We start from the raw sequence: 25,914 nt of genomic DNA, 5'->3' as shown, positions 1-25,914 counted from the left end.
TCCTACCGCTGCGCTATCTCTCCAGCCCCCTCCTCACATTTCTATGATTCCCTTTGTGGACACTAATCTGACCAATCTTCAGGTACGCCAGTTCTGGAGTTGATATAACCAGGGTATTGGAGTAAAAGTGGGCACCATCACCCCCATATCTTTCTCCTTCTGGGAAGCCTGGCAGCTGTAACCATGCTCACAAATACAGTCGCCATGTTCAAACCATGTCAGTTCAATAGACTCACTCTTTTCTCGAATGAAATGTAAACCGAGCCTTGAAAGATCATGGTATACCTACCCACACATCAGAAAGCTCGCCATCTCGGGAGGAGAGAGCAAGCCAAACCTTCACCCTGGCAAAGCAATGCCTGCTACGTCTATCACCCACAATTGCCATTTTCCCGATGGCTCTGCCTCATCACTGATCCTCTACAATTTTCTTTGGGGACACCAATCTGATCAAACTTCAAGTATGCCCGTTTTGGGGCTGATATCACCAGGACGTTTTGAAGCAAGTATGGGTACACTTTCCTGTTACCTTCCTTCTTCCAGGAAGACTGGCAGCTGAATACATGCCCCTAAAAGTTGAAGTATTCTCAATAGTGTTGTGAATCTTTGGGCAATGTCATTTGTTTAATACTATCATCCCTCTAGAAATATACCAATTTAACAGAATGGACAACTTAAAACAAGAGTATACTAAATCTTCTGCCATTTTATTAAATTCATTGTAGATACATTGAGTTCATTGTACAATAATTTTCACAAATGTGATTGCTACAGTATTTTTTAACTTTCTCTTTCCTTTTTGTTTCTTACTTTTTTCAGTAACTTTGCTTTCACTTATCTAGACACAAATGTATCATGATCAACTATGTCAACAATGTGATTCATTTTTTGGGAATAATTTTAAGAATGTAACAAAATACAATAAAGACAAATAGGTCAAAACTGAGTTTTGATTTGGTGTCGTGAACATGACCTTTAACCTTCAACTACAAATATTTATTAAGAGATTGAATACTTTCTTTACACAGTGCTATAATTTAAATTTGGTTATATAATAGTTAAAATTTAGAAATAAAATTAAACAAATTGTATGCATTATAATCAAACAATATTATCTAATATCAAAGAAAGAATACTTCTGAATATAAAAGAAAAATGAGCAGAGTAATCTAAGTATATTGAATATATAAAATATAGTAAATGCCAATGTTTATAAACTACTGTGAGGATGGTGGTTAAGGAAAGATCTAATAAAACCTTGAACTAGACAAAATTTTAATATCTCAATTTAAATCCTTAATAGTAATAGTAAATTAGTAATAGTAATTACTAGTAATACAAATTTATAGTAAATTCAAGTGTTTTTTCTAAGTTTTTGTTTTATAAATTATGATGGTGAAAACAACATATTTATAAAAAGGCTGTCATGAGAACAAATGTATATTACACACTCAAAATAGTCATTTAGAGCCTACTGCTATTCTTCTCTAAATATTTCTTACTGCTTTTCTCTTGCTATATAGTATAAGGCCGTAAAGCACTTTATAAATTAGTATTAAATTGTATTGGTCATCAGACCACAGTAATGTTAACTATTAAAATCCCAAAAGACTTTTACAACACTGTGTCATAATTTTTTAGGGCAGTTTAGACTGTACATTGACCTATGTTTGAATGCGTTTTCTTAGTTCAGCTGCAGTTTTCTCCAGTTGTTGGATGTTCCAGTGCCACTGTCTTCTATTTGACTGTAACTTGTTTAACTGACAATGTAAACGCTTAAGAATTGCACCATATCTCTTATGTTGTACCTATTAGAAAAAGAGTACATGTCAACTGGGCTTGAGAGGAATAAATATAAAATAAAGGGTATTGGCATTACCTGCTCTAACAAGGAAAATGCTTGATTAGAAACCCTAGGAACACAAAAATACAATACAAAAACCCCTTCCTTACACCTACATTCATTGCAGCACTATTTACCATAGCAAGACTCTGGAAACAACCAAGATGCCCGTCAACAGACGAATGGCTAAAGAAACTGTGGTACATATACACAATGGAATATTATGCAGCTGTCAGGAGAAATGAAGTCATGAAATTTTCCTATACATGGATGTACACGGAATCTATTATGCTGAGTGAAATAAGTCAGAGAGAGAGAAAAACACAGAATGGTCTCACTCATCTATGGGTTTTAAGAAAAATGAAAGACATTCTTGCAATAATAATTTTCAGGCACAAAAGAGAAAAGAGCTGGAGGTTACAGCTCACCTCAGGAAGCCCACCACAAAGAGTGATGAGTTTAGGGGCCCGGAGAGATAGCACAGTGGCATTTGCCTTGCAAGCAGCTGATCCAGGACCAAAGGTAGTTGGTTCGAATCCCGGTGTCCCATATGGTCCCCCGTGCCTGCCAGGAGCTATTTCTGAGCAGACAGCCAGGAGTCACCCCTGAGCACCGCCAGGTATGGCCAAAAAACCAAAAAACCAAAAAAAAAAAAAAAAAAAAAAAAAAAAAAGAGTGATGAGTTTAGTTAGAGAAATAACTACATTTTGAACTGTCCTAATAATGAGAATGTATGAGGAAAATGGAGAGCCTGTCTAGAGTACAGGCGGGGGTCGGGTGGGGAGGAGGGAGATTTGGGACATTGGTGATGGGAATGTTGCACTGGTGATGGGTGGTGTTCTTTACATGACTGAAACCCAAACACAATCATGTATGTAATCAAGGTGTTTAAATAAAATATATATAAAAAAAGAAACTATTCACTATAAAAATACTAATAGACAATAATTATAAATATGCAATACATATTACATGTTAAATACTGTGCTAAGGACTTTTTACATATTATTAAATTATTTTGACATACTATTATGTAGATTCTTCTTATTTTTATATAGATATAAAAATGCCAAAGTTTAATTTGATCAAGATTTTACAGTTATTGAGTGATAATATTTGCCTGATCTCAGAGAAACATCAGTGGAAGAGTGCCTTCTATTAATCAAAATAGTTAAAGCTAAAAAAATGGTTTAAAAATGTTACATTCAGTTTTTCACTAAAATTATAGATATATTGATCTAAAAAATCTAGATCGTGCAGCATACTTCCTTGCCACTAATTATCCAGTGTTGAATCAGAACACCCAATTTTTAAAATTTTTTTGAGAAGAAAATTCAAATACCATACCATCAACCTTTAAAATTTAAATATACCTTTGAATATTATAATATTAAAACATGGTATTACCACACCTAGTTGTCTATTACCAAAACTGATTTAGTAACAATATTAGTAAATTGTTACCCAATTGTTCCAAAACCTAGCAATAACTAGCATTCTATCACACCTATATTTAGCACTCAAGAACCTCTAATCTGTGTCTATAAGCATTTTCCTATTCTAGGTATCTCATATAAACGAAATCATACAACATGCAAGCTCTTGGGCTGGTATATTATATCAGAATCACATATGTAAGGGACAACACCATGTTTTAAAACAAGTCAGTTCTTATATTATTCTTTTTATTGCCAAATTCCATTCTATGTTATTTTTTACTTATATACTTCAAAACTTGCTGGATATTTGAATCACTTTCACTTTTCAATTATTTTAATAATGCTATGAACACTCATGATCATTTTATAATGAACATTTTTTCACTTACCTTGGGGGATATGCCTAGGAGTGGCAATACTGGATGATATAATAATATCTCTACATCTCTCAGTTTTACCACTGAAGAAACTGCCAGGCTGTTTGCCAAAGTGACTGCACCATTTATACATTTCACAATCAATGTGTGAAGACAGACATTTTTATATCCTTGAAAATATTTGCTCTGGGGTTGTAAGAATAGTATAGTGGATAGGGTGCTTGCCTTGTACATGGCTGGCCTGAGTTCAATCCCAGGTACCCAAGATTGTCCCTTGAGCACCACCAAAAGTGCTCCTTGAACACAGACTCAGGAGTGAGTCCTATGAATCACCTACTCCCCCCACCAAGAAAAAGTAAAAAGAGGAAAAGAAAATATTTTCTGTTATCTATTTTTTTATTATAGCAACCTATTGTATGTGAAATTTTGTTTTCAACTAAAGACTAAAAAAAAAGAGAATAATAAAACTGGGGAAATTGCCTACTCATTTTTCCTAGGGTACCAGCAATTTAGTCCAGAGGTTCACACTTAGGAGTCACATCCCTATTCATTTTGTAAAAGTCTTTTCTAAATTTATTTTTAGTGAAACAAAGGTCTTTTTTAGCAAAACACACATATTAACAAAAATTTAGCATCTTAGACAAATGCTAAGTGTAAAGCCAAATAGTATTAAGAATATTATTAAGATTAATTATCATTGTTATTAATTATTAATATTAATATTAATAATATTAATATATCAATATTATTAAGAATATTTATATTATTAAGCAACCTACACCACTTTCCAATCGCAGAACTCCTTTCATTTTGCAAAACTAAAACTTTGTATCCATTAAACAAAAAGTCCCTGTTCCTTGCATTCAGTAACCCAAATTCTGGCAGTCACTATTTTACCTTCCATGTATATGCATTTACTGACAGGTTACCTGATTCATATGAATAAAACCACACATTATCTTTCTGTGACTGGCAAATCTCATTAAACATATGTTCTTAAAGTTCATCCATATAGTTCTATGCCAAAATTTTCTCTTTTAAATGCATATAAGATTTACTGGTATGAAATATTATACATTGTTTACCTATTAGTGAACAGTGTTGCTCTCACTTTTTGTTTACTGGTAGTAATGCTTCTTATGAACATAGACATACAAACAACCATGTTAGATAAATGTCTACTTTTTTTTTTTTTGGCTTTTGGTTTTTGGGTCACACCTGGCAGTGCTCAGGGGGTACTCCTGGCTCTATGCTCAGAAATTGCTCCTGTCAAGCTTGGGTGACCATATGGGATACTGGGATTTGAACCACTGTCTTTCTGCATGCAAGGTAAGCACTCCACCTCCATGCCATCTATCTGGCCCCATATGTCTATGTTTATACCTTTATTTCTATTATTCTATTTGGTATAAAAATAAAAAGTTAAATTTTTGGTCATATGATATCTTTATTTTTGAAACTCACACTTTACATAACATATAAAGTTGTATTAGTTATATTAGTTTATATTCTTATATTCCCACCAATAGTTAATGAAAGGTTTCAGATTTTGGCATGGGAAAGTACTTGTTATTTTTCCCTTTCTTCACCATAGTAAAAGCCCATTTTTATGTTTTCTTCTCTCTCTCTCTAGTTTTTTTTTTTTTTTTTTGCAGTGCCAGGTATTTAACTCAAAGTTTTAATGCATGCAAGACACCTAATACTGAGCAACACCCCTGTCCCAAAACACCCATTTTAAGAATACAGGGCTATGTAAGTCATCTCTTTGTATATTGATTTGAGAAAGTGCTTTTGCAGGTCAGGATAATAGTTCTAGGTCAATTTAAAGAAAAATCAGTTTGACAAAACACCAATTTTATCAAATAGTCCATTCTCCAAACTTAGGTTTATAGCCTATTTAGGCTGCAGACAGATAAGAATCTGGGTTTCTGGGCCTTAAGATTCTGTCCCTGACCTATTTCTCTTTCTCCTCCCCTTGTTTTCTTTTAACTGTGAATCAGACTGTGCTATGCACTGAATATTATCTCTGACCTTTCATCAGCAAAAATTCTTTCTTGCCTAACTTCTCCCTTACTCTGAGCTTTTAAAAATATTTACTATGTAATGGCTTCTTTTGATAACATTATGAAGACTATGGTCTCCTTCCTAAAATAATATCTTAGTGCATAAAATAAGACATATAGAGCTACAAAGAAACCCAATCAAATCAAAACATACAATTGTAATAGCAGCAGGGAAACTAGGGCAGAGACTCTAAGCACTCCAAAGAACTTCTACAAAAACAAAGTGGAAACTTGCCACTAATACTTTACACAAGCTGCAATAAAATTCTTTATAGAAAACTTTTTTTATATATAAACTTTTTATAGAGAAAAGCAACACTGATAACTAAAAGAAACTGGTTGGTTTTCTCCAGTTATTAGTATAAGTTGATAAATTGCCATTAGAGTTCATATGTCTTTTTTTTTTTTTTTTTTGGTTTTTGGGCCACACCCGGCGGTGCTCAGGGTTTACTCCTGGCTGTCTGCTCAGAAATAGCTCCTGGCAGGCATGGGGGACCATATGGGACACCGGGATTCGAACCAACCACCTTTGGTCCTGCATCGGCTGCTTGCAAGGCAAACGCCGCTGTGCTAACTCTCCGGGCCCTCATATATCATATGCCTGTGATAAATTTAATCCCATAATTTTATTTGGGTTTAAAATTCCCATATTTTATGAAAAATAAGTTATTTTCCATAAATCTTATTAGCAAGTTATATTATATATTCTTTGGTTTTAGTAAAAGCTTCATTTCATTCACCTCACTATAATTTCTACTTACAAACAACTTAAAATTCAAATTGAGGTATTGGAGAATAGTGGGTAAGGTACTTGCCCTGCAGTAGCTACCTAAATTCAATCCCTAGCATCCCTTATGGTCCATGAGCCTGCCAGGAGTGAGCATAGGGCAAGGGGTAAGCCCTGAGCACAGCTAGATATGGTCCCCAATAACAAAATTAAAAAAAAGGAAATTAAAAACTTCAAATTGAGGAGCTCAGTTTATGCCTCAGAAACAAAAATGTTTCCTGGAAGCAAGAGGCTGAGAGTTTGCTCACTGGTGCCACCTACATGTGCCAAACTTAGTCCCAATGGTTCTATAAGTGTGTACTTTCAAGCACAATGCACTAAGGTATTGATAGCATTATAATTCATGCATGCAAGAAATGTGCTCTCGCATGAAAATCCCAGCAGTCACTGATATGAAAGTCACAATATAAAAAGACCCCTGGAAAATCACCCAACAAGGCAATCAGATGTATAAACTCCAGAATGCATCACAACCAAGTCTATATATACCACAAAGAACTTGTTCATGGCCTTTGATCATTAATTTTCATGACCTTTGATCACTAGTTAGAACAATGACAACACAAAAAATGAAATTGAAGGATAAATTACGAAACACAATTTTTGGCCCTGGAAAGCGAACCCCCAAAAAACTGAATTCTGAAACTACCCAGCAAGTGAGCAAGTGAGTAAGAAATGGCTGACTGTGGGGACTGCCAGGTGAAGTGCTGATTGCTTCACCTGCGGAGTCTCCACCCTGCTGTGCTTCTTCTGAGGAAACTGAGGACCTGAAGGGAGCCCTGTCCTGTGCTTCTCTGTCTTTTCTGAATTCTTGAAGCTCTCCACAGAGCCCTGGGAAGTGAACCCCCAAAAAGCTGCATTCTGAAGCTACCCAGCCAGCGAGTGAGTGAATAAGAAATGGCTTACTTTACAAGCCAGGAAAGGGGAAGCTGCTGAATTCTGCTGGAACTCAGATGCCAGCACCCCTATCTGCCTGTCGTCTGTGCTGTGCTCCATTTCCGGCCTGATTTCATCCTGTGTGTGGCTCATCTGCTTATGGCTCACCTTCCCTGGAGCCTTACCTGGAGGTGAGCTTACACGCCCAGAAAGGGGAAGCCACTAAACTCTGCTGGAACTCAGATGCCAGCACACCTATCTGCCTGTCTTCTGTGCTATGCTTTATTTTCGGCCAGATTTCATCCAGTGTGTGGCTCATATGCGGATGGCTTGACTTCCCTGAAGCCTTCCCTGGAGGTGAGTTTACAAGCCCAGAAAGGGTGGAGACAGAGCCACATAATTTAGCCAATGAATACAACCACAACACGTAGAAAAACCCACAATACAAGTGTGACAATGGGGAAACAACGCAGGCCAGCACCAGACATAGAAAATGACAATGGTGGGGCCGGGTGGTGGCACTAAAAGGTAAGGTGCCTGCCTTGCCTGCGCTAACCTTGGACGGACCGCGGTTCGATCCTCCGGTGTCCCATATGGTTCCCCAAGCCAGGAGCAACTTCTGAGCACATAGCCAGGAGTAACCCCTGAGCGTTACTGGGTGTGGCCCAAAAACCAAAAAAAAAAAAAAAAAAAAAGAAAATGACAATGGCAACTCTGATGACTTGAACACGACCAACCAACTAGTCAGTCTCTCAGATAAGGAGTTTAGAGTCGCAATATGGAAGATGTTCAAAGAACTCAAAGAAAGTATAGAAGAGAACACTAATAAGAATCAAGAGAATATGAAGATAGAAATCAGAAAATTCCAAACTGAAATTTCAGGTCAAATAACAGGTCTGAAAAACTCAGTAGATGAATTGAAGAAAAACATGGTTGAGCTTTCCCATGGGTTAACAGCAGCTGAGGATAGAATTAGAACACTGGAAGATGAGATGCATAACAATTCCATACAGCAGAAGAAATTGAAAACAAGCCTTAAAGCAAATGATCAAAGAATAAAAAAATTACTCAAAGAATGGAAACAGATGGAAATAGAAGTCTATGATAAGCTCAACAGAAACAACTTAAGAATCATTGGAGTCCCAGAGACCCAGAAAGAAAATCTCCAGGAAGAATCAATGGTCAAGAACAGCATTAAAGAGAAACTACCAGAGGTAATGAGTACATGGGATCAAATCCTGCATGCCCAAAGAGTACCAACTAAAAGAGACCCCAGAAAAAAAACCCCAAGACACATCGTAGTCACAATGACGAATCCCAAAGATAGAGACAGAATTCTGAAAGCAGCAAGATCGAAAAGAGAAATTACATTCAAGGGAACATTCTTGAGATTTACTGCAGACCCGTCACTGGAAACACTCAAGGCCAGAATGCAGTGGTGGGACATAGTGAAAAAACTCAATGAAATAAATGCTTTGCCTAGAATACTGCACCCAGCAAAACTCACTTTTAGTTTTGAAGAAACAATACATGGTTTCACAGACAAACAACAGCTCAGAAACTTTACAGACTCAAAACCATTCTTAAAAGAAAAACTGAATGGCCTACTTTAAGACAAGACTGACCAACAGACACACCAAACTTCAATATAAAGATGGCACTAACTTCCTGGACGATTCTTTCTCTCAATGTCAATGGACTAAATGCACCAGTTAAGAGACACCAAGGGGCTAAATAGATCAAAAAACTCAATCCAACCTTCTGCTGCCCACAAGAAATGCACCTGAATAGTCAGAACAAACATAGACTCAAAATAAAAGGCTGGAGGAAAATCATCCAAGCAAACAACACCCATAAAAAAGCTGGAGTGGCCATACTAATAACAGATGATGTAAACTTTATACTTAGGAAAGTTGTAAGGGACAAAGATGGACATTTTGTATTAATCAAAGGATACGTACAGCAGGAAGAAATCATTCTCCTAAACATATATGCACCGAATGAGGGGCCAGAAAAATATTTAATAAAATTGATGACAAATCTGAAAAATAATATCAATAACAACACAATAATTGTGGGGACCTCAACATGGCTTTTTCAACACTGCATAGGTCAACCAGACTGAAACCCAACAAGAATATACTAGACCTGAGGAGAGAAATGGAAGAAAGAGGCCTAGTAGATATATACAGGACACTCCACCCCCAGAAACCTGGAAACACATTCTTCTCTAATGTACATGGAACATTCTCCAGGATAGACTACATGCTAGCACATAAAACATACCTCCTTAAGATCAAGAGGATAGAAATTTTCTGGAAACATCCAAGATACCCTTCAACAGATGAATGGCTAAAGAAACTGTGGTACATATACACAATGGAGTATTATGCAGCTGTCAGGAGAGATGAAGTTATGAAATTTTCCTATAGATGGAATCTATTATGCTGAGTGAAATAAGTCAGAGAGAGAGAAAGACGCAGAATAGTCTCACATATATATGGGTTTTAAGAAAAATGAAAGACATTCTTGCTATAATAACTTTCAGACACAAAAGAGAAAAGAGCTGGAAGTTCCAGCTCACCTCAGGAAGCTCACCACAAACAGGGGTGAGTTTAGTTAGAGAAATAACTACATTTTGAACTGTCCTAGTAATGAGAATGTACGAGGGAAATAGACAGCCTTTCTAGAGTACAGGCGGCGGTTGGGTGGGGAAGAGGGAGATTTGGGACATTGGTGATGGGAATGTTGCACTGGTGATAGGTGGTGTTCTTTACATGACTAAAACCCAAACACAATCATGTATGTAATAAAGTTGTTAAAATAAAAAAAGAAAAAAAAAAGAAAAAGAAAAAAAGAAAAATGATTTTTATATTTTACCTTTAACCTAAGAATTTGGTAATTTATCATAGTTTATTTTTATTTCTTAACATTTCATACATAGCAATTATTTTATCTATAAGGTTTTACTTCTCTACAATTTTTTGTGGCTCATATTACTTTTTTCTACTCTAGAGCATCTACTAGAATAACTTATACATAAGACTATCTTAATACATCCTAATATTATGTTGTAAAGAGAAGTTGAAATCAGTCATATTTGCCTTATTTTCTCAGTCTAAGAGGGTAGCGTTAAATATTTCCCAAAAATATGTTAGGAATTTATTTCTAGGTTCCTTTAATCACACTGAGAACATTTCCTTGGCTCTAGATATGATTTTGTTATTATGAATCATACTGCTGTTTTTACATAATGCTCTTCTGTACCTTTTAAGGCACCATTGGCTCTACAGAATAGGAAGAAAAGGAAAGAACTAAAATGGAGGGAAAGGAGAGAAACAAAGCTAAAAAATAACAGGGATTAGGAGTCAAAGAAACACAGGTACATGGGTGGTGTTAAGGGATGATAAACCTAGATAAATAACAGAATCAACAAAATTGAAATCACAAGACCCACCAACTTTAACAATCAAACTTAAAATGGTGCCTGTCAAAATGGCACTGGGAGAAGTGTGAAGGGGGAAGAGTAATGGGACAGAACTTGACAATGGTAGTGGGATTGGTAATGGAACCATTGTATGCCCAAAACCCAACTATGAATAGCTTTGTGAAACACAGTATTTCAATTAAAAAGTAAAAATATTAATTTTAAACTCCAAAGTTTACAATGCTGTGACTGTTATGGTTTTATGGGTACAATGTCCTACAACATACCCTGTACTAGAATGCCCACTCTGGTCCAAATCCCAGTCCCCTCTTCCTTCCTAACCCCAGCCCCACCTAATCTTAATTCTTTAGACTAGTTCTCAATTTTGCTGCCTTTGAGCATTCATTATTTCATGCTATGTCTTTTTATATCATATATATATATATATATATATGACATATCATTCTTGATCTATACTTCTTTTTCTGGCTAAATTTACTCAGCATGATATTCTCCAGTTCCATCAACACTGAAGGAAACTGCATGAATATTTATTTTACTTTTATTTGGGGGAATGGTGGATTCTGGTCCACACCTGGAGGTGCTCAGAGTTTACTCGTAGCTCTATGCTATGAAATTATTCCGGGGGGTTGGAGGTCATCTGTGATGCCAGGGATTAATCCTGGATTATTCGCATGCAAATCAAGCACCCCACCTTTTTTCTACTCTAGAGCACCTAGTAGATAATTTATATATATTAAGACTATCTTTATACATCCTATTATAATGTTGTAGAGAAGGTGGAATAACTTCCAGAATAAGATATGTACTATCATCACTATGGCCCTGAGATTTGTTTTTAATTAAAAAATACTATTCTATTCTGTATATATACCATAATATTTTAATTCAATCATCTGTTCTTGAACACTTGAATTGTTTACAGATTTTAGTTACTGAGAATAGTGATACAATAAATACAGAAATATAGATGCCTTTTTTGCATAAAGTTTTTGGGCCCTTGGAGTAGATACCAAGAAGCAGAATTTCTAAGTAATAATGAAATTCAATTCTTAGGTTTTGAGAAGTGTCCATATTGTTTACCAAAGGAGTTTAACTATCTAACATTCTCAGCAATAGTGGATTAGAATTCCTTTCACCCTATATCCCTTCATGTTAATTATTAATTATAAAGTCCTAGTAGTGTAGATGGATGATGAGGCATCTGCAGCCACTTCAGAATGTGGGTCTGCTGGTATCAGGGTAAGGGTGAAGAAATGACCCACAGGCAGTCAAATGAAGTTTCAGGAGACATCAGCTTTATTACAAGGCCCTAACCACCATGTGCATATTCCTCACATGGCCTTTAAACTAAGCAGCCTCTCTGCATTCATTCTGTGTCTGGCTGTGTCTCCCTCTCTCTTGCTGCATCTCCCTTCACCCCTTCCCCCAGGCCACTCTTAATTACCAACCACAGACCCCTCCCAGCTGTGGGAGTGTCTCACTATTTGAGTAAGATAGGCAGGAAGTTGAGAGAGGGCTAACACCCTCAATATTTGTTGTTCTTTAATATTTTTTTTGTTTTTTTTTTGGGCCATATCTGGTGATGCTCAGGATTACTCCTAGCTATGCGCTCAGAAATCACTCCTGGCTCAGGGGACCATTTGGGATGCCAGGGATTGAACTGTCATTGGTCCTGGGTCATCCACATGAAAGGCAAACATCCTACCATTGCACTATAGCTCTGGCCCCTCTTTAATCTTTTTAACATTTGTCAGCCTCACTGGTGTGAGAGTTGATATCTTTTTGTTCATTTTGTTTTCTTTAATTGTTTCTGGGACACACCCTGTGATGTTCAAAGGTTACTCCTGCTCTCCACTCAGGAATCATTTTTCGCAGTGCTTGGGGACCATATCGGATACTGGGATTGAAACTGGGTCAGCAAAACAAAGCAGTAAATGGAATTTCAATACAATGATACATTTGTATTTGTACTTTAGTTTTATAATTTATTCTAATTCCTTACATTATCAACTATAATATTGTATAACTCAGGGATACTTTTAATCAAAATGGTTTTAATAAAACTAAATATTTAAAATTTTAGTTTATAAAATTCTAACATAAGTACTCCTATATTCAAAAAAATTTAATGTATTAATTTTCAGGACAAGAAAATTAATGATAGGGGCCGGAAAGATAGCATGGAGGTAGGTGTTTGCCTTGCATGCAGGAGGACGGTGGTTTCAAATCCGGCACCCCATATGGGCCCTTGAGCCTGCCAAGAGTGATTTCTGAGCATAGAGCCAGGAGTAACTGCTGAGCACTGCCGGGTGTGACCCAAAAACCAAAAACAAAGAAAGTTAATGATAAAAGCACTGAAAAATGAAGTTCCAAACTAACTGACATTACATGTAAACCAATATTAGTGGTCTCATAATATTAATTCTCTTTTAAAAATACACATTCATGCTTCCACTGAGAGGACATAAATACTTAGTATAACTAAAATTCTTTAACACTTATATAAAACTAAAATTAAAAGCTTCTAAAAGTTGGAGAGAAGATGCCAAACTGACTAGGAATAGGAAAATCCAAAAGAAGGCTATGATGCTGCATGTTCTGTGTTTTTGTTCTGTCTCATAAATCCAAATAATGAAGAAAACAGTAACCAGAAAACAGCAATGAGGGCCGCCACAACTGGCTGCAAGATTATCCTATTCTTTCCAGTTAAGAAGCAAGCAAAGGGAATCAGAATAAGATAGGAAACTTACTTATTCTTTCCATTCCCTTCCTTTGGTGGTGTTGTGATGACTAGGACTCTTGAAAGTACTTGTTGTGGGGGACAGAAAGATAGCACAGCATTAGGGCTTTTGCCTTGCACACAGTGTTCGAATCCCGGCAACCAAATGGTCCCCATGTCTGCCAGGAGTGATTTCTGAGTGCAAAGCCAGGAGTAACCCAGGTGTGACCCAAAAAGCAAAAAAAAGAAAAAAGAAAAAAAAAGAAAGTACTTGTTATGGTGCTTATACATTTGGTCCTGGTGCTCACAGGAGGCTACATATCAGCTTTTGGTGTCTTTACACTTAACAGCAATGATCACTAGGGAAGGCAATTCACTTGTGGAAGTCATTTGCAGCATGGTGACTCACAGACATCAGAGCAGCCAGAAAGAAACAGCACAATCACATTTGGTGGCTGCAACAGTAGCAGATACGGAAACCCAATCTTACAATTGCAAGGTAAAATGTTCGTAATCACTGAGTATTCATGCAACAGCCTATCTAGGAGAAAACTTTTAAATAGTAACTACTCTACTAAAGTTAAATAACTATTTTAAAAAAATCCCCAAAACTACTGTCTCCTGCCACCACACTGATACCAGAAAGCATAAATCTACTAATACCAGTAGAAATCATAAATTTAAAGTAGTATTGTTAGGTAGAAAACATAAACTTAAAGTAGTTTTTGATGCCCTAATTTTACTGCTGGTATTGTGTCAGAAATGGGTAGAAGAGGACCCAAGACTTCTTCCTTTGCTGAGGAATAACATTGTATGCAATGGTAGGAGTAGAGCCTGAACTTCTACCCCCATCTAGTGGTAACAAGATATCCATTTCCTTCTTACTGGGAAATGTCAGAGGGAAAATTAAGTAAGAAATTCAACGAACAATCAACAGTAATAAGGCCACAGAGAGAGCAGTATAAAGTGTCTGTGCTCCTCCCAGTCAGGGGATTATCATCAGAGGACTAATGGGCAGCCACCACTGACTGAGGTGACAACAAGCCTTTTCCCCAACCCAGGGTGTTAACAGCAATGGATTGACCTAAGACTTTACTCCACTACCTAAAACAATAATAATCTAGAGTTTTAAAAGCTAATACTTAATATGTCAGATTTAAATGGATATGGATAAGTGAAACCAAGAACTTTGGAAACAATGGGGGAAAAAACATTTTTTGAGAACACCTGATAGTTCTCAAGGTTTAATCTTGTCTCTGCATTCAGGAGTCACCCCTGGTGGACTATAGGAGTATCAGTGATTGAACCTGAATTGGCTGTGTGCAACACATTGTGCATTATACTATATCTCTGCTCCCCCACCAAAGAAAATTAACACGTGGCAAGCCAAGAAAACTCAAGTTAAAATTATCTGACCAGAATTAATGACAAGCTGTCAACATAAAAAATTTCAATGCGCAATTATGAATATCCCCTACACAAAGTAAAATAAAAAAAAAGCTCTCAGCAAGAGTAAAAAATATAAATCTCCAAATGGAAATGAGGTAATAACAAAAATTCAATGGATGGATTCAGTAGAACAGAGGTAATAGAGAAAATAATGATTGGAAGGTAGAGTGTAAAAATCACTTGGTCTGACAAGAGTGATAATAGAACAATCAAAAATGTAAAAAGATCAAGAGACCTGTGGAACTTTAACAACAACAACAACAACAAAATAAAGACTTAGCAATGTGTCATCAGTCCTCATAAAAAAAAAAGAATAAAGACGAGATGAAAATGTATTTAAAATAGGAACTATTTAACAAGAGCAACAAAATAAAGACCTAGCCATGTGTCATAAGTCCTGAAAAAAAATAATAAAGAAGAAATGAAAATGTATTCAAAGTAGGAACTACAATGTTACCAAATTTAGCAAATGATATCAATTTAAGGGAGCTAAGAATCACCAAAGAGAATGAATTCAAAGAAATACACGCCAAAATTCATGCCAAAACACTTCACAGTAAACTCCTGAAAACAAAAGACAAGAGGTAATCTTGAAAAGAACAGTAAGCAAATGCTCTATAGAGGGAAAATTGAGTGACAGTGATTTTTATATAAGAAATAATGGACTTAAAGAAGTAACACAACATTTTAAGTAATAGAATAAATAATCTCAGAAGGATTATTTATTTCTCAAAAGGAAGAAAGATTATGGCAGAATAAAAATATGGACCAATATAAGAAGACACAAATGTCTGACTATAATTATCATTACAGAGTATCTGTGAACATAAAAAAAAACCACTAACTTACAAACTTTTAAATATATGATATATGAATGATATCTCAGTACAGTTGTATTTTACTTTAATTTGGCAAAAGTTGCTCCCAAGTGTTGCTCATGGGGGCCGGGCTACTCCAGGCAATTCTCTTCTAAGTGGGCTATTCATTTTCTGCTGCTGTTCAGCCCCTGTTGTTTTTTCAACCACCATGGTCCCAGTACTCAGGGATATTCAGAGTCACAACCAACAATGCTCAGGAAGCTTGAGGCACTGGAATCAAACACAAGTCCATCCCTCTAATCCCAATGCCACTTTTTAAAATTGCAATAATGGGAGCCAGAAAGACAAGTAATTTGCTTTGCAAGTGTTTGGCCAGGTTCAATCATCATCATCATCTCATATGGTCCTGTTAGCACTGACAAGTGCGATTCCTGCATGCAAGTAAGCCTTCAGAACATGAGTGTGGTCCCAGAACGAAACAAAGCTCTTGATCATTACAAGTATGAAACCAGAGTATTAGAATACCAATGACTTCTAACATGTTTTTGCACAACTTAAGGAGTCTATCATCTGTGTCAGAATACTTACACTCTGAATTCATGGTATCTGTCTTTAAGTCATTAATGGGTTACTAAGTTGTTGGTGTGATGAACACTGGAAGAATACTAGACTAGATTTAAATGAAGTGAATGTTTGCTTTGTCAGAATATATTAATACTTGAATGATATTAAATGACAGTGTTTTACCTAGTTATCTATTAATACTTTGGAATTACACACCATCTGTTATAGTTTTATATTATAGTTTTCCCTTGCCTTTTGAGAAGTGAGTAAATTACGGAAATTATGAGTTTAGTATATAAGAAATTATCCTATAAAACACTGAAATTCAGATAATTAAAACTTACCTCTATTTCTTTTCTTAATTTTTCATGTGTCTGTTTTTCTTTCTCAAGAAAACAGGTTTTTTCAATGATAGATTCCTTTATAGCTGTAATTTTATCCTTTATCTTTGCAATGTCCTCCTGTATGTTTAAAAAAATTAAATAAACCAAACAATGAATGATCAATCTAAATTCAGGATTTTCAGTGTTTCTATAATTTAAGAAAAGTAGTCATCACGTTTAATTTTAAAAAATTACTCCAATTTTATATTTAAAATTAAATAATTAGAATTAAATAAAGAACTAAATGATAAAAATTTAAATAATTAAAATCTTACATTTTAAAAACTGGAACTGATTTCTGCTCTAAGCTTTCTTATTTTCTTCTGCCTATCTATTTTTCGTTCCTTTTGTTGATCATTCTCTAATTTTATAAGCTGTGACATTAAGCTATTCATGTAGGACCCTTCTTCCTTCCTGATATGTGCTTTCAAAGCTATAAATTTTCCTCTAGGTATTGCTTTTGCTGTGTCCCATAAATTCTGATAAATTGTGTCTTCATTGTCATTTTTTTTCCAGAAATGTTTTGATTTCCTCTCTTACCCACTGGTTGTTCAGTAGTAAGCTGCTTAATTTCCAGGTGTTAAAGTTTTTCTTCTGTGTCCCTTTGTAGTTCACATCTAATTTCAGTGCCTTGTGATCAGCAAAGGTAGTCTGCATAATTTCTATCCTCTTGATTTTTGTTTTGTTTTGTTTTATTTTGTTTTTGGGTCACATCTGGCAGTGCTCAGGGGCCACTCCTGGCTCTACTCTTAGAAATCTCTCCTAGCCGGCTCGGGGGACCATATGGGATGCCAGGATTTGAACCACCGTCTGCATGCAAGGCAAATGCCCTACCCCCATGCTATCTCTCTGGCCCCTATTCTCTTGATTTTATGGAGATAACTACACTAACAACTATCATGACAATCTTAATGAATGAATGAAGTAGAATCCCTGTTTAGAATTAAGGTAGGGATTGGGAAGGACAGAGGGGGAGCATTGGTGGTGGGAATATTGCACTGGTTGGGGGGGGTGTGTTCTGTTTATGACTGAAACCCAACTACAATCATGCTTGGTGCTTAAAGGTTTTATTTTAAAAATTAAAAAAATAAAGAAAAACTGGAACTGAAAATCAAATGAAAATCAAATCTAAAGGAAAGTGACAGTCAGTGACAATAGCCCAGAAAGAGTGAAAAGAGTATTTTTTCATCCTATAGCAATAAATGTTATATATTTCAAGTATTCTCTCATACTGCCTTCAAAGATATGCAAAATAAAAAGATACTTAAGGTACAATTATTAACTCATATTGTTTGACAATACCATTAAGCATTTTTAAATGATTTGAATTACTCTGGATCCATTAGTCTAAAACCACAGCTTTAACATTTTTGTGAGTCACACTCTTGTAACATATGGATCAACTGTTTGCTGTGATTTTGACTACTGACTTTTGTTAATCTATGGGGAGACTTAGGGACATTTTTCTTTATGCATCTGCACATTTGGCACAGTTGTAGAATGCATACAATTCAACATTTGAAAGTTAAATTAGTTTTGAAATTAGAGCAGCTGTGGCTATAAATTTTAAGTTAAATTATCATTTGTAATTGTACTTGTTTGTATACTCACAAAAAATAAAGCAAGAAAAAAATTTTTGCTATATAATATTTCAAACCTGTTCTTGTTTCATGCGCTTTCCTTCTGAATTTTGCAGATCTTGCATAAGTTCCTCTTTCATTTTCTTTAGTTTTTTGACAAGATCTTGTTTTTCGTAGAGTTCAATCATGAATGGCCATTTCTTTTCTACTTCCTTCAAATTATCTTTATGCAGTTTTATTTTTGCATAATACTCATTATATTTTGTCATGTTTTTCTCAAAATCTTCTTGGGCTGCTTCTATGTCAAATTTAAGCTTTACATTTTCTGCATGTAAGGACTTAATTTGAGTTCCCAAGTTTTCACAATGAAGTTTGATATTCTCTATGGCAGAATCTTGTTGATAAATTTTCTGTTCTGTTTCTTGAATTTCTGCTGAGACTGCTGCTACTTGTTCTTCAAGCTCATGAAGTTCATTCTGTAATGTATTTCAACATTATTATCATTAATTCATGACAGCCAATATAAGAATAAAATAACTTTCAATTATAAAATCAGAAAAGTACTTAATATTAAAATATTTACCAGATATAATAAAATGATGCACAATAGATGAAAACATAATAAAATAAAGTATTTATAAACCAGAGATATCCTAATTATACATTATATTTTATGCTAACATAATCTAAATACTAAAATATTACCATCAGTCTAAACCTTAGCATTTTATATGTAAAAATAGTTCACAATAATTTAAATTATCGGGGGAGTAGAAAGTAATACAGTGAATAAAGCACTTTTCTTGCATGAGGGTTACCTAGCTTCAATTTTAGGTATCCTAAATGGTCACCTAAGTTTCTCAGGAGTAGTCATGAATAAGTCCTTAGTATTGTCAAGTATGTCTCAAAATTAAAACAAAACAAAACAAAACATTTTTATTGGTACCAGAATTATACTGTGAATAGACAATATGATAAAAATGACATGAGTTAAAAATTAAAATACATAGATGTACATGGAATCTATTATGCTGACTGAAATAAGTCAGAGGGAGAGAAATTGACACAGAATAGTCTCACTCATCCAGAAGTTTTAAGAACAATTAAAGACATTATTGTAAGAATGCTCAGAGACAATAGAAATGAGGGCCAGAAGGACCATTTCACAATATGAAGCTCACTACAAAGAGTGGTGAGTGCAGTTAGGTAAATAACTACACTAACAACTAGTATGACAATGTTAATAAGTGAGAGAAGTAGAATGCCTCTCTCGAATACAAGCAGGGGTGGGGGAGGAGGATGGGGGCCATTGGGGTCAGGAATGTTGCACTGGTGAAGGGCATGTTCTGTTTCTGACTGAAACTCAAATACAATCATGTTTGTAATCATGGTGCTTAAATAAAGATTTTATAAAAAAAAAATCAAAATATTTATGTTCTAGCATTCTTACTGCTACTTGTAGTAGGCATTATTATAAATAATAATCTTGATTGCCCTAGTAAAGCCTCAGTTTTAGCAGTAAGATGAGCATAAGTTATATCTCTTTTACCTGAGTGGAACATTAAACAAGCCTAATCAACATCTATTTTTTAAAATACACTTTTGAAATCATCCACCACTCTTCCATGGTTCTTATATATCACTGAGGAGGAGTGCAGGGGAGGAAATATACAGAGATTAATAATTAGATGGTAGAAATGGTTTAAAGAATAAATTTACTAAAAACAGTGAGAATACTTACCAGTTTACTACAGCAGGTCAGGAAAGAGAAGAGATTATATAACCAATTAGTGGAAATTCCAACTCTCTCCACATTGATCACATAGCATGATTTCATTACAGGGCTTATCTCCCTAAGCATTGTTATTCAGTCATTTAATAAATATTTATTGAACACATACTTTGTGACAGCTACTATTTTAAGTACTTACAAGGTAAGATATTGCACTATATTAAAACATCAATGCCAAAGGATGAATAGAAATGGTAAAAACAGATATCCTTGTTTTTCTCTAATCAGAGAGAAATCGTTTTTTACCACAAATATAAAGTTGGGATATATTGTTAAATGAGTAGGCCAGAAGAGTAAGGATAAATACAGAATAATATCTTTTATATGTGGTATTGAGAAAACTGCATGAAGGAATGTAATGGTTTAAATGGGGGTTATCTATGATATTGTTGGCCCCAGAATATAGTGAGGATAAGGAAAGAAATTGAGTGGAGGAGAAGGTCAGATGTGAAATAAAGGGACAGGGGTCAAGAAGAATCAGGTGCATCAGTGGTGTTAAGAAAGAACTAAATATGGGGCCAGAGAGATAGCATGGAGGTAAGGCGTTTGCCTTTCATGCAGGAGGTCATCGGTTCGAATCCCGGCGTCCCATATGGTCCCCTGTGCCTGCCAGGAGCAATTTCTGAGCCTGGAGCCAGGAATAACCCCTGAGCACTGCCGGGTGTGACCCAAAAACTACAAAAAAAAAAAAAAAAAGAAAGAACTAAATATTCAAACCACAGAATAAACAACAATGAAATCATGCGATATGAACTTAAAATGGTTCCTGTTAAGATGGCAGACTGGGACAAGGGTGGGTTCTGGGAGGGGAGGTATGAGATGGACACTGGAAACACTGGTTGGGAAAACATTGATACTGGTGATACGTCTAAACTTAACTGTGAATAACTTTGTAAGTCACAATGCTTCAAATTTAAAAAATTAATTACAAATATACCTGAAGGCTTACTTACACACAGCATTAAGATGGCTATGGAAATTTTATACTTTTAAAAGTGAATATCACTATCTGCCTCTCCAAGATTTTAGAAATTTTCATCTAATCCTAAATTGCTAAGAGTTTTAATATCATAAATGGATTTTTTTTTGGTTTTGGGCCAAACCTGGCAGCGCTCAGGGGTTACTCCTGGCTGTCTGCTCAGAAATAGCTCTTGGCAGGCAAGGGGGACCATATGGGACGCCGGGATTTGAACCAGCCACCTTAGGTCCTGGGTGGGCCGCTTGCAGGGCAAACGCCGCTGTGCTATCCCTCCGGCCCCCATAAATATATCTTATTGCAACAAAAATTCTCTTTTTAAGAATAATTTTAATGAAATGTTCTCTGAATTAAGAAACAAAAGAACATAGAAAAAAGATAAACTAACCCTTAAATCTACAATACAAAATTATCAACAGTGGTAATGGTGTGTGGGAAAGTGAACTAAATGGGAGGAGGAGTTCCAATGGACTATACTGGAGCAATATTGGCACTTGGTTGAAAACAAGATGTGACAACTTTATACACCTAACTATATTCAATATTTTAAATAGTTACTTCAATAATTAGAAAAAAACATTTTCTACTAACCTTTAGAAAAAAGTTCAAGTATCTAATTTTATAGCTCTCTAGGCACTTCTCAAAACATTCTGTACTTCAACACTCCAGTTATTTACAGTTCTAGGATGGTATCATATTATTTCACACCTCTCAGGTTCTTTTCATCTACCTCATCCCTAACATATTTAATCATTCAAGTGAGCTTAAGTTGTTCTTAAAACTTGACTGAAATGTCATTTTCAAATTCATGATCACTCCTTCTTTAGTGTTAACTAATTCCATGTTGAGTTATGAACTAATTCCATCATTGACAATAATTTCTTATAATTATTTCTTTGTTTTGTTTATTTCTTCAATGAATAATAAGCAATTTAAGAATACAGAAACCGGAGAAATAGCATTTAATAGGTCATTTGCCTACTGGCTGACCCTTTTCAATCCCTGGTATTCCATATGGTCCCTGGAGCCTGCCAGGAGTGATTTCTGAGCACAGAGCCAAGAGTAAACCATAAGTGCTTCTGGGTGTGGCAAAAAAAAAAAAAAACAGTAAAAGAAAAACAGAAGAAGAACAGGGACAATGTTTAGCAAAATGCTTCATAGAAATTATATATATGTAAATACATATATACTTGGTCAGAGTGATAATATAGTGGGGATGGCATTTGACTTATACACAGCTGACCCTGATTCAATCCCCAGCATTGCATATGGTTCCCAAGTCTGCCAGGAGCTGTTTCTGAGTGCTATACAGAGCCAATAGTAACCCCTGAGCAGAGTAGGGTGTATCCCAAAGTTTTATATATACATATTTATATATTACCATATATATTGCATATATACATTTATAACCAATAAAAAATATACTATGATAGTATAATTAATATATCTATGTGATTCTTAGTCATTACAACAATAGCAATGAAGGGAAGAAGGAGGTATAAAATACAATTAAATAAACAAAAAGGAATTGAAGAGTAACATTAGAGATGCCCAAGATACAGATGAGTGAGCTCCTGAGAAGTAAGGTGACCTAGTTGGTAAAGAAGCAAAAAGGCGGGGCCGGAGAGACAGCATGGAGGTAAGGCTTTGTCTTTCATGCAGAAGGACGGTGGTTTGAATCCAGGCATCCCATATGATCCCCCAGGGCCTTCCAGTGGCGATTTCTGAGCATTGAGCCAAAAGTAACCCCTGAGCGCTGCCGGGTGTGACCCAAAAACCAAAAACCAAAAAAAAAAAAAAAAAAAAAAAAAAGAAGCAAAAAGTTTCAGATCTATTTATAAGAGTAAATAATTCACAGGTGGGGGTTTGGAGGAATGTACTCATAAGTAAAAACATTTTCATTGAAAAATCTATAACTGAGAAAGCTAATTTAATAAACAAAGAAAATATAAAAAGAAACACAGTAAATATCCTCAAAGATAAAGGGGAAGATAACAGAATTAGGAAGGCACTATCAATTATTATTTTTCGATATGAACAAATAGAGTTAGTGACAGTCAGTATTCCTCAGATTGAAGGAATAGAAAGAGAACTTCAAAAAATTGACTTAATCAGAGCCTGAAGGATCAGTCCATGATAGGAAGTTTGCCACTAATAGCAGGGAAGTACAATTAGGGCAGAAAAGGAACCTTTAAGATAATGATAGTTGGAAATGATGACTGAACAAGAACTAAGTACAAAAAGAAGATGAAGTGATATGCGTGTTATCTCTTCACTAACAATATTGTAAACCACAGTGTCTAAAAGGAAATAAAAGTAGAGAGAGAGAAGAGAGAGAGAGAGAAAATATGTCTTCCACAGAAGAAGGCAGGGAAGAGGGCAGAAGGGAGGTCAGTAAAGAAAGTGGGAACACGGGCCCGGAGAGATAGCACAGCGGTGTTTGCCTTGAAAGATGCCGATTCAGGACCAAAGGTGGTTGGTTTGAATCCCGGTGTCCCATATGGTCCCCCGTGCCTGCCAGGAGCTATTTCTGAGCAGACAGCCAGGAGTAACCCCTGAACATCGCCGGGTGTGGCCCAAAAAAAAAAAAAAAAGAAAAGAAAAGAAAGTGGGAACACTAGTGGCAGAAAATGTGCATTAGTGAAGGACGTTGTGCATTGTATGGCTCAAAGTCAATTATGAACAACTTTCTAACTATGTTTTCATGCTGATTCAATCAAAATTTTATTTATTAAAAATAAAGAGAAATATATAATATTAAAATATGCAAGATATTTTTAAAAGGGAATATAGGATTAGGTGACTGGAAGTCACTTGATTGGTCAAGTCAACAGGTCGGAAATACAGGCAAGATTTCTATGTTATAGTTTTGAGACAGAATTTCTTTTCTGGAAAACATTGGTTTTTGTTTTCAAGACCTTCTCCAGACTAGAAATCAATGTCATTTTGGCCAATATCTCTTACTGAAAGACAACAGACTGTAGACATTAACTGCATCTACAAATCACAGCAACTTCTAATCTAGTATTTGACCAAGCATTGGAGCATCACTGCCAAACCAAGTTTACATACACTTAGCTATCACACTGGGGAGGAAACCACTTTAAAACAAGCAGCTCAAAAAACGTATGTCCCCAAATTAGAATCAAGTTATAACATCTTAGATAATAACATCTTAGAACATCTTACATTGAAATCTCTCAGTGTCAAATGGGTTAACTAAGAAAAAAAACACCTCATACATGGACATAAAATTTAAGGACATCAGAGTTAAAGAGAAAATTTCAAAATTCTGAGAGTAAAACCAGATTACATTCAAAATAGAATAACATGTACATACAAAAACATACCAGTAATTCCAGAGAAGATACTTAGGCAATGTTTTCAAATGTTAAAGGAAATAACTTTAAATTTATAATTTTATACCTGAAAAATAAAATTTGCTAATAAAATAAAGATATTCTTAGTAATGAAAAAAGAAAAATACTGACTTTAGAACATAGCCTTTCAATGCAACTTTTTAGAAAAACTATCAAGTAGAAGTGACTTTAAAATAATTTAACATATGGATTTGATATCATTATAGTAATAGTGCCATTGTTGAATCTTTGTAAACTGAGCATGAAAAATGTTTTGTAAACTTTAATATCATATATCTTAGGGAATAAGAATTAACAAATAAATATTTAAAATATGACATTCACCTCCAAATTAAATATCCTTAACAAGTTCCTTGTTACTAATTTAAAATAAAATTGAAGAAAGACCATTTAGAAGACTATCTGAAAAATCTTACCTGCAAATGAAACAAAATTTTTTTGCTTTTCTCTATTTCTGAGGTTTGTGTTTGTTGTTGCCTTGCAACTTGTTCCACAACATCAGTTAATGAAGGTTTATCTTGTTTAGCTGTAGACAGAAAAATAACATAATAAAAAAATTAATGCAGAATTTAAAAATTATATTTCTTACTCAAAATTATTAAAAATCAGATGTTTCCTCATAAGTAAACTAGATATAGGAATAATTTTTACTTCTGAATATAAACAGACAAATCATGGGTAATAGTAGATAATTAAAATCGCATACTACAATTTTTACATTTATCCTTTGGAGCAGTATAAATTTTTGACTATGCTAATTTTTAATCACTTCACTTGAACACATATATAATTTTTGTCCTGCCATAACATATAGCAATTAAAACTGAAGAATTTTATTATACCATATTTTTATTGTTATGTCTTTCTACATACTATATACATTTATCAGACTATAACACTTTTGTTTCTGCTTATAGTTTATTCATTTATTGATTGTTACCTCTTTCAATAACTTCCTGATTTATTTTTTCTTTGTTGCCTGACATTCTTCTGCTTCCTTAGTCTCTTTTGGCTCAACTTTCTTACCTTTATAAAACAATATTAATAATATTTCATTTTAATTTTCCTGTCATATTTTAGTAATAGTTTTCAAATACTGCATAGGAATGACAGTAATATTTCATAATATTACCAATAGTTAAAATGCAATTATTGAAATATATTTGGAAGAAAGTTGAAATCTTGTTCTGCTTCTGAGTTGCTATAAGCTTAAGCAAATTCTTAACTTCTTTAATTATATGTGTCCCTGTATGAAGAAACCTATTGTAATAACAACATATATTTTTATGTTTTTACATATATAACATGTCTATCATACTATCTGACATATATAGTATTATGCTTATTATGGATTAATATGTTGGTTCCTTCCAGTACTATGATGAAATGGATTCGTATATCATAAAAAATATGTGAG

The 25,914-nt window shown here is 34.9% G+C and overlaps 1 protein-coding gene across 1 annotated transcript; it reads right to left on the bottom strand.

The window, feature by feature from the left end:
- Positions 1-1,664: 1,664 nt before the first annotated feature.
- Positions 1,665-25,483, bottom strand: CCDC122 (coiled-coil domain containing 122). The gene is made up of 5 exons (XM_049778491.1): positions 25,438-25,483; positions 24,914-25,023; positions 18,427-18,825; positions 16,731-16,847; positions 1,665-1,808 (listed from the first exon to the last, which is right to left on the bottom strand). Exons 1-5 carry the CDS (start codon positions 25,481-25,483, stop codon positions 1,665-1,667), a joined length of 816 nt encoding a protein of 271 aa, XP_049634448.1.
- Between the last annotated feature and the right edge of the window lie 431 nt (positions 25,484-25,914).

The sequence above is a fragment of the Suncus etruscus genome, chromosome 8, assembly GCF_024139225.1.
Source record: "Suncus etruscus isolate mSunEtr1 chromosome 8, mSunEtr1.pri.cur, whole genome shotgun sequence".
Taxonomy (NCBI): Eukaryota; Metazoa; Chordata; class Mammalia; order Eulipotyphla; family Soricidae; genus Suncus; species Suncus etruscus.
Note: the sequence above shows the minus strand (reverse complement) of the source record. Positions and strands in the feature narration are given on the sequence as shown.

Excerpts from the sequence above, each read along its gene's own strand:
- CCDC122 (XM_049778491.1), bottom strand. The coding sequence starts at position 25,483 with ATGTCAGGCAACAAAGAAAAAATAAATCAGGAAGTTATTGAAAGAG. Across the intron at positions 25,024-25,437 it reads TCAGGAAGTTATTGAAAGAG|CTAAACAAGATAAACCTTCA; the intron begins GTAACAATCAAT and ends TTCTGTCTACAG. Across the intron at positions 1,809-16,730 it reads AATTAAGAAAAGAAATAGAG|GTACAACATAAGAGATATGG; the intron begins GTAAGTTTTAAT and ends TTTTTCTAATAG.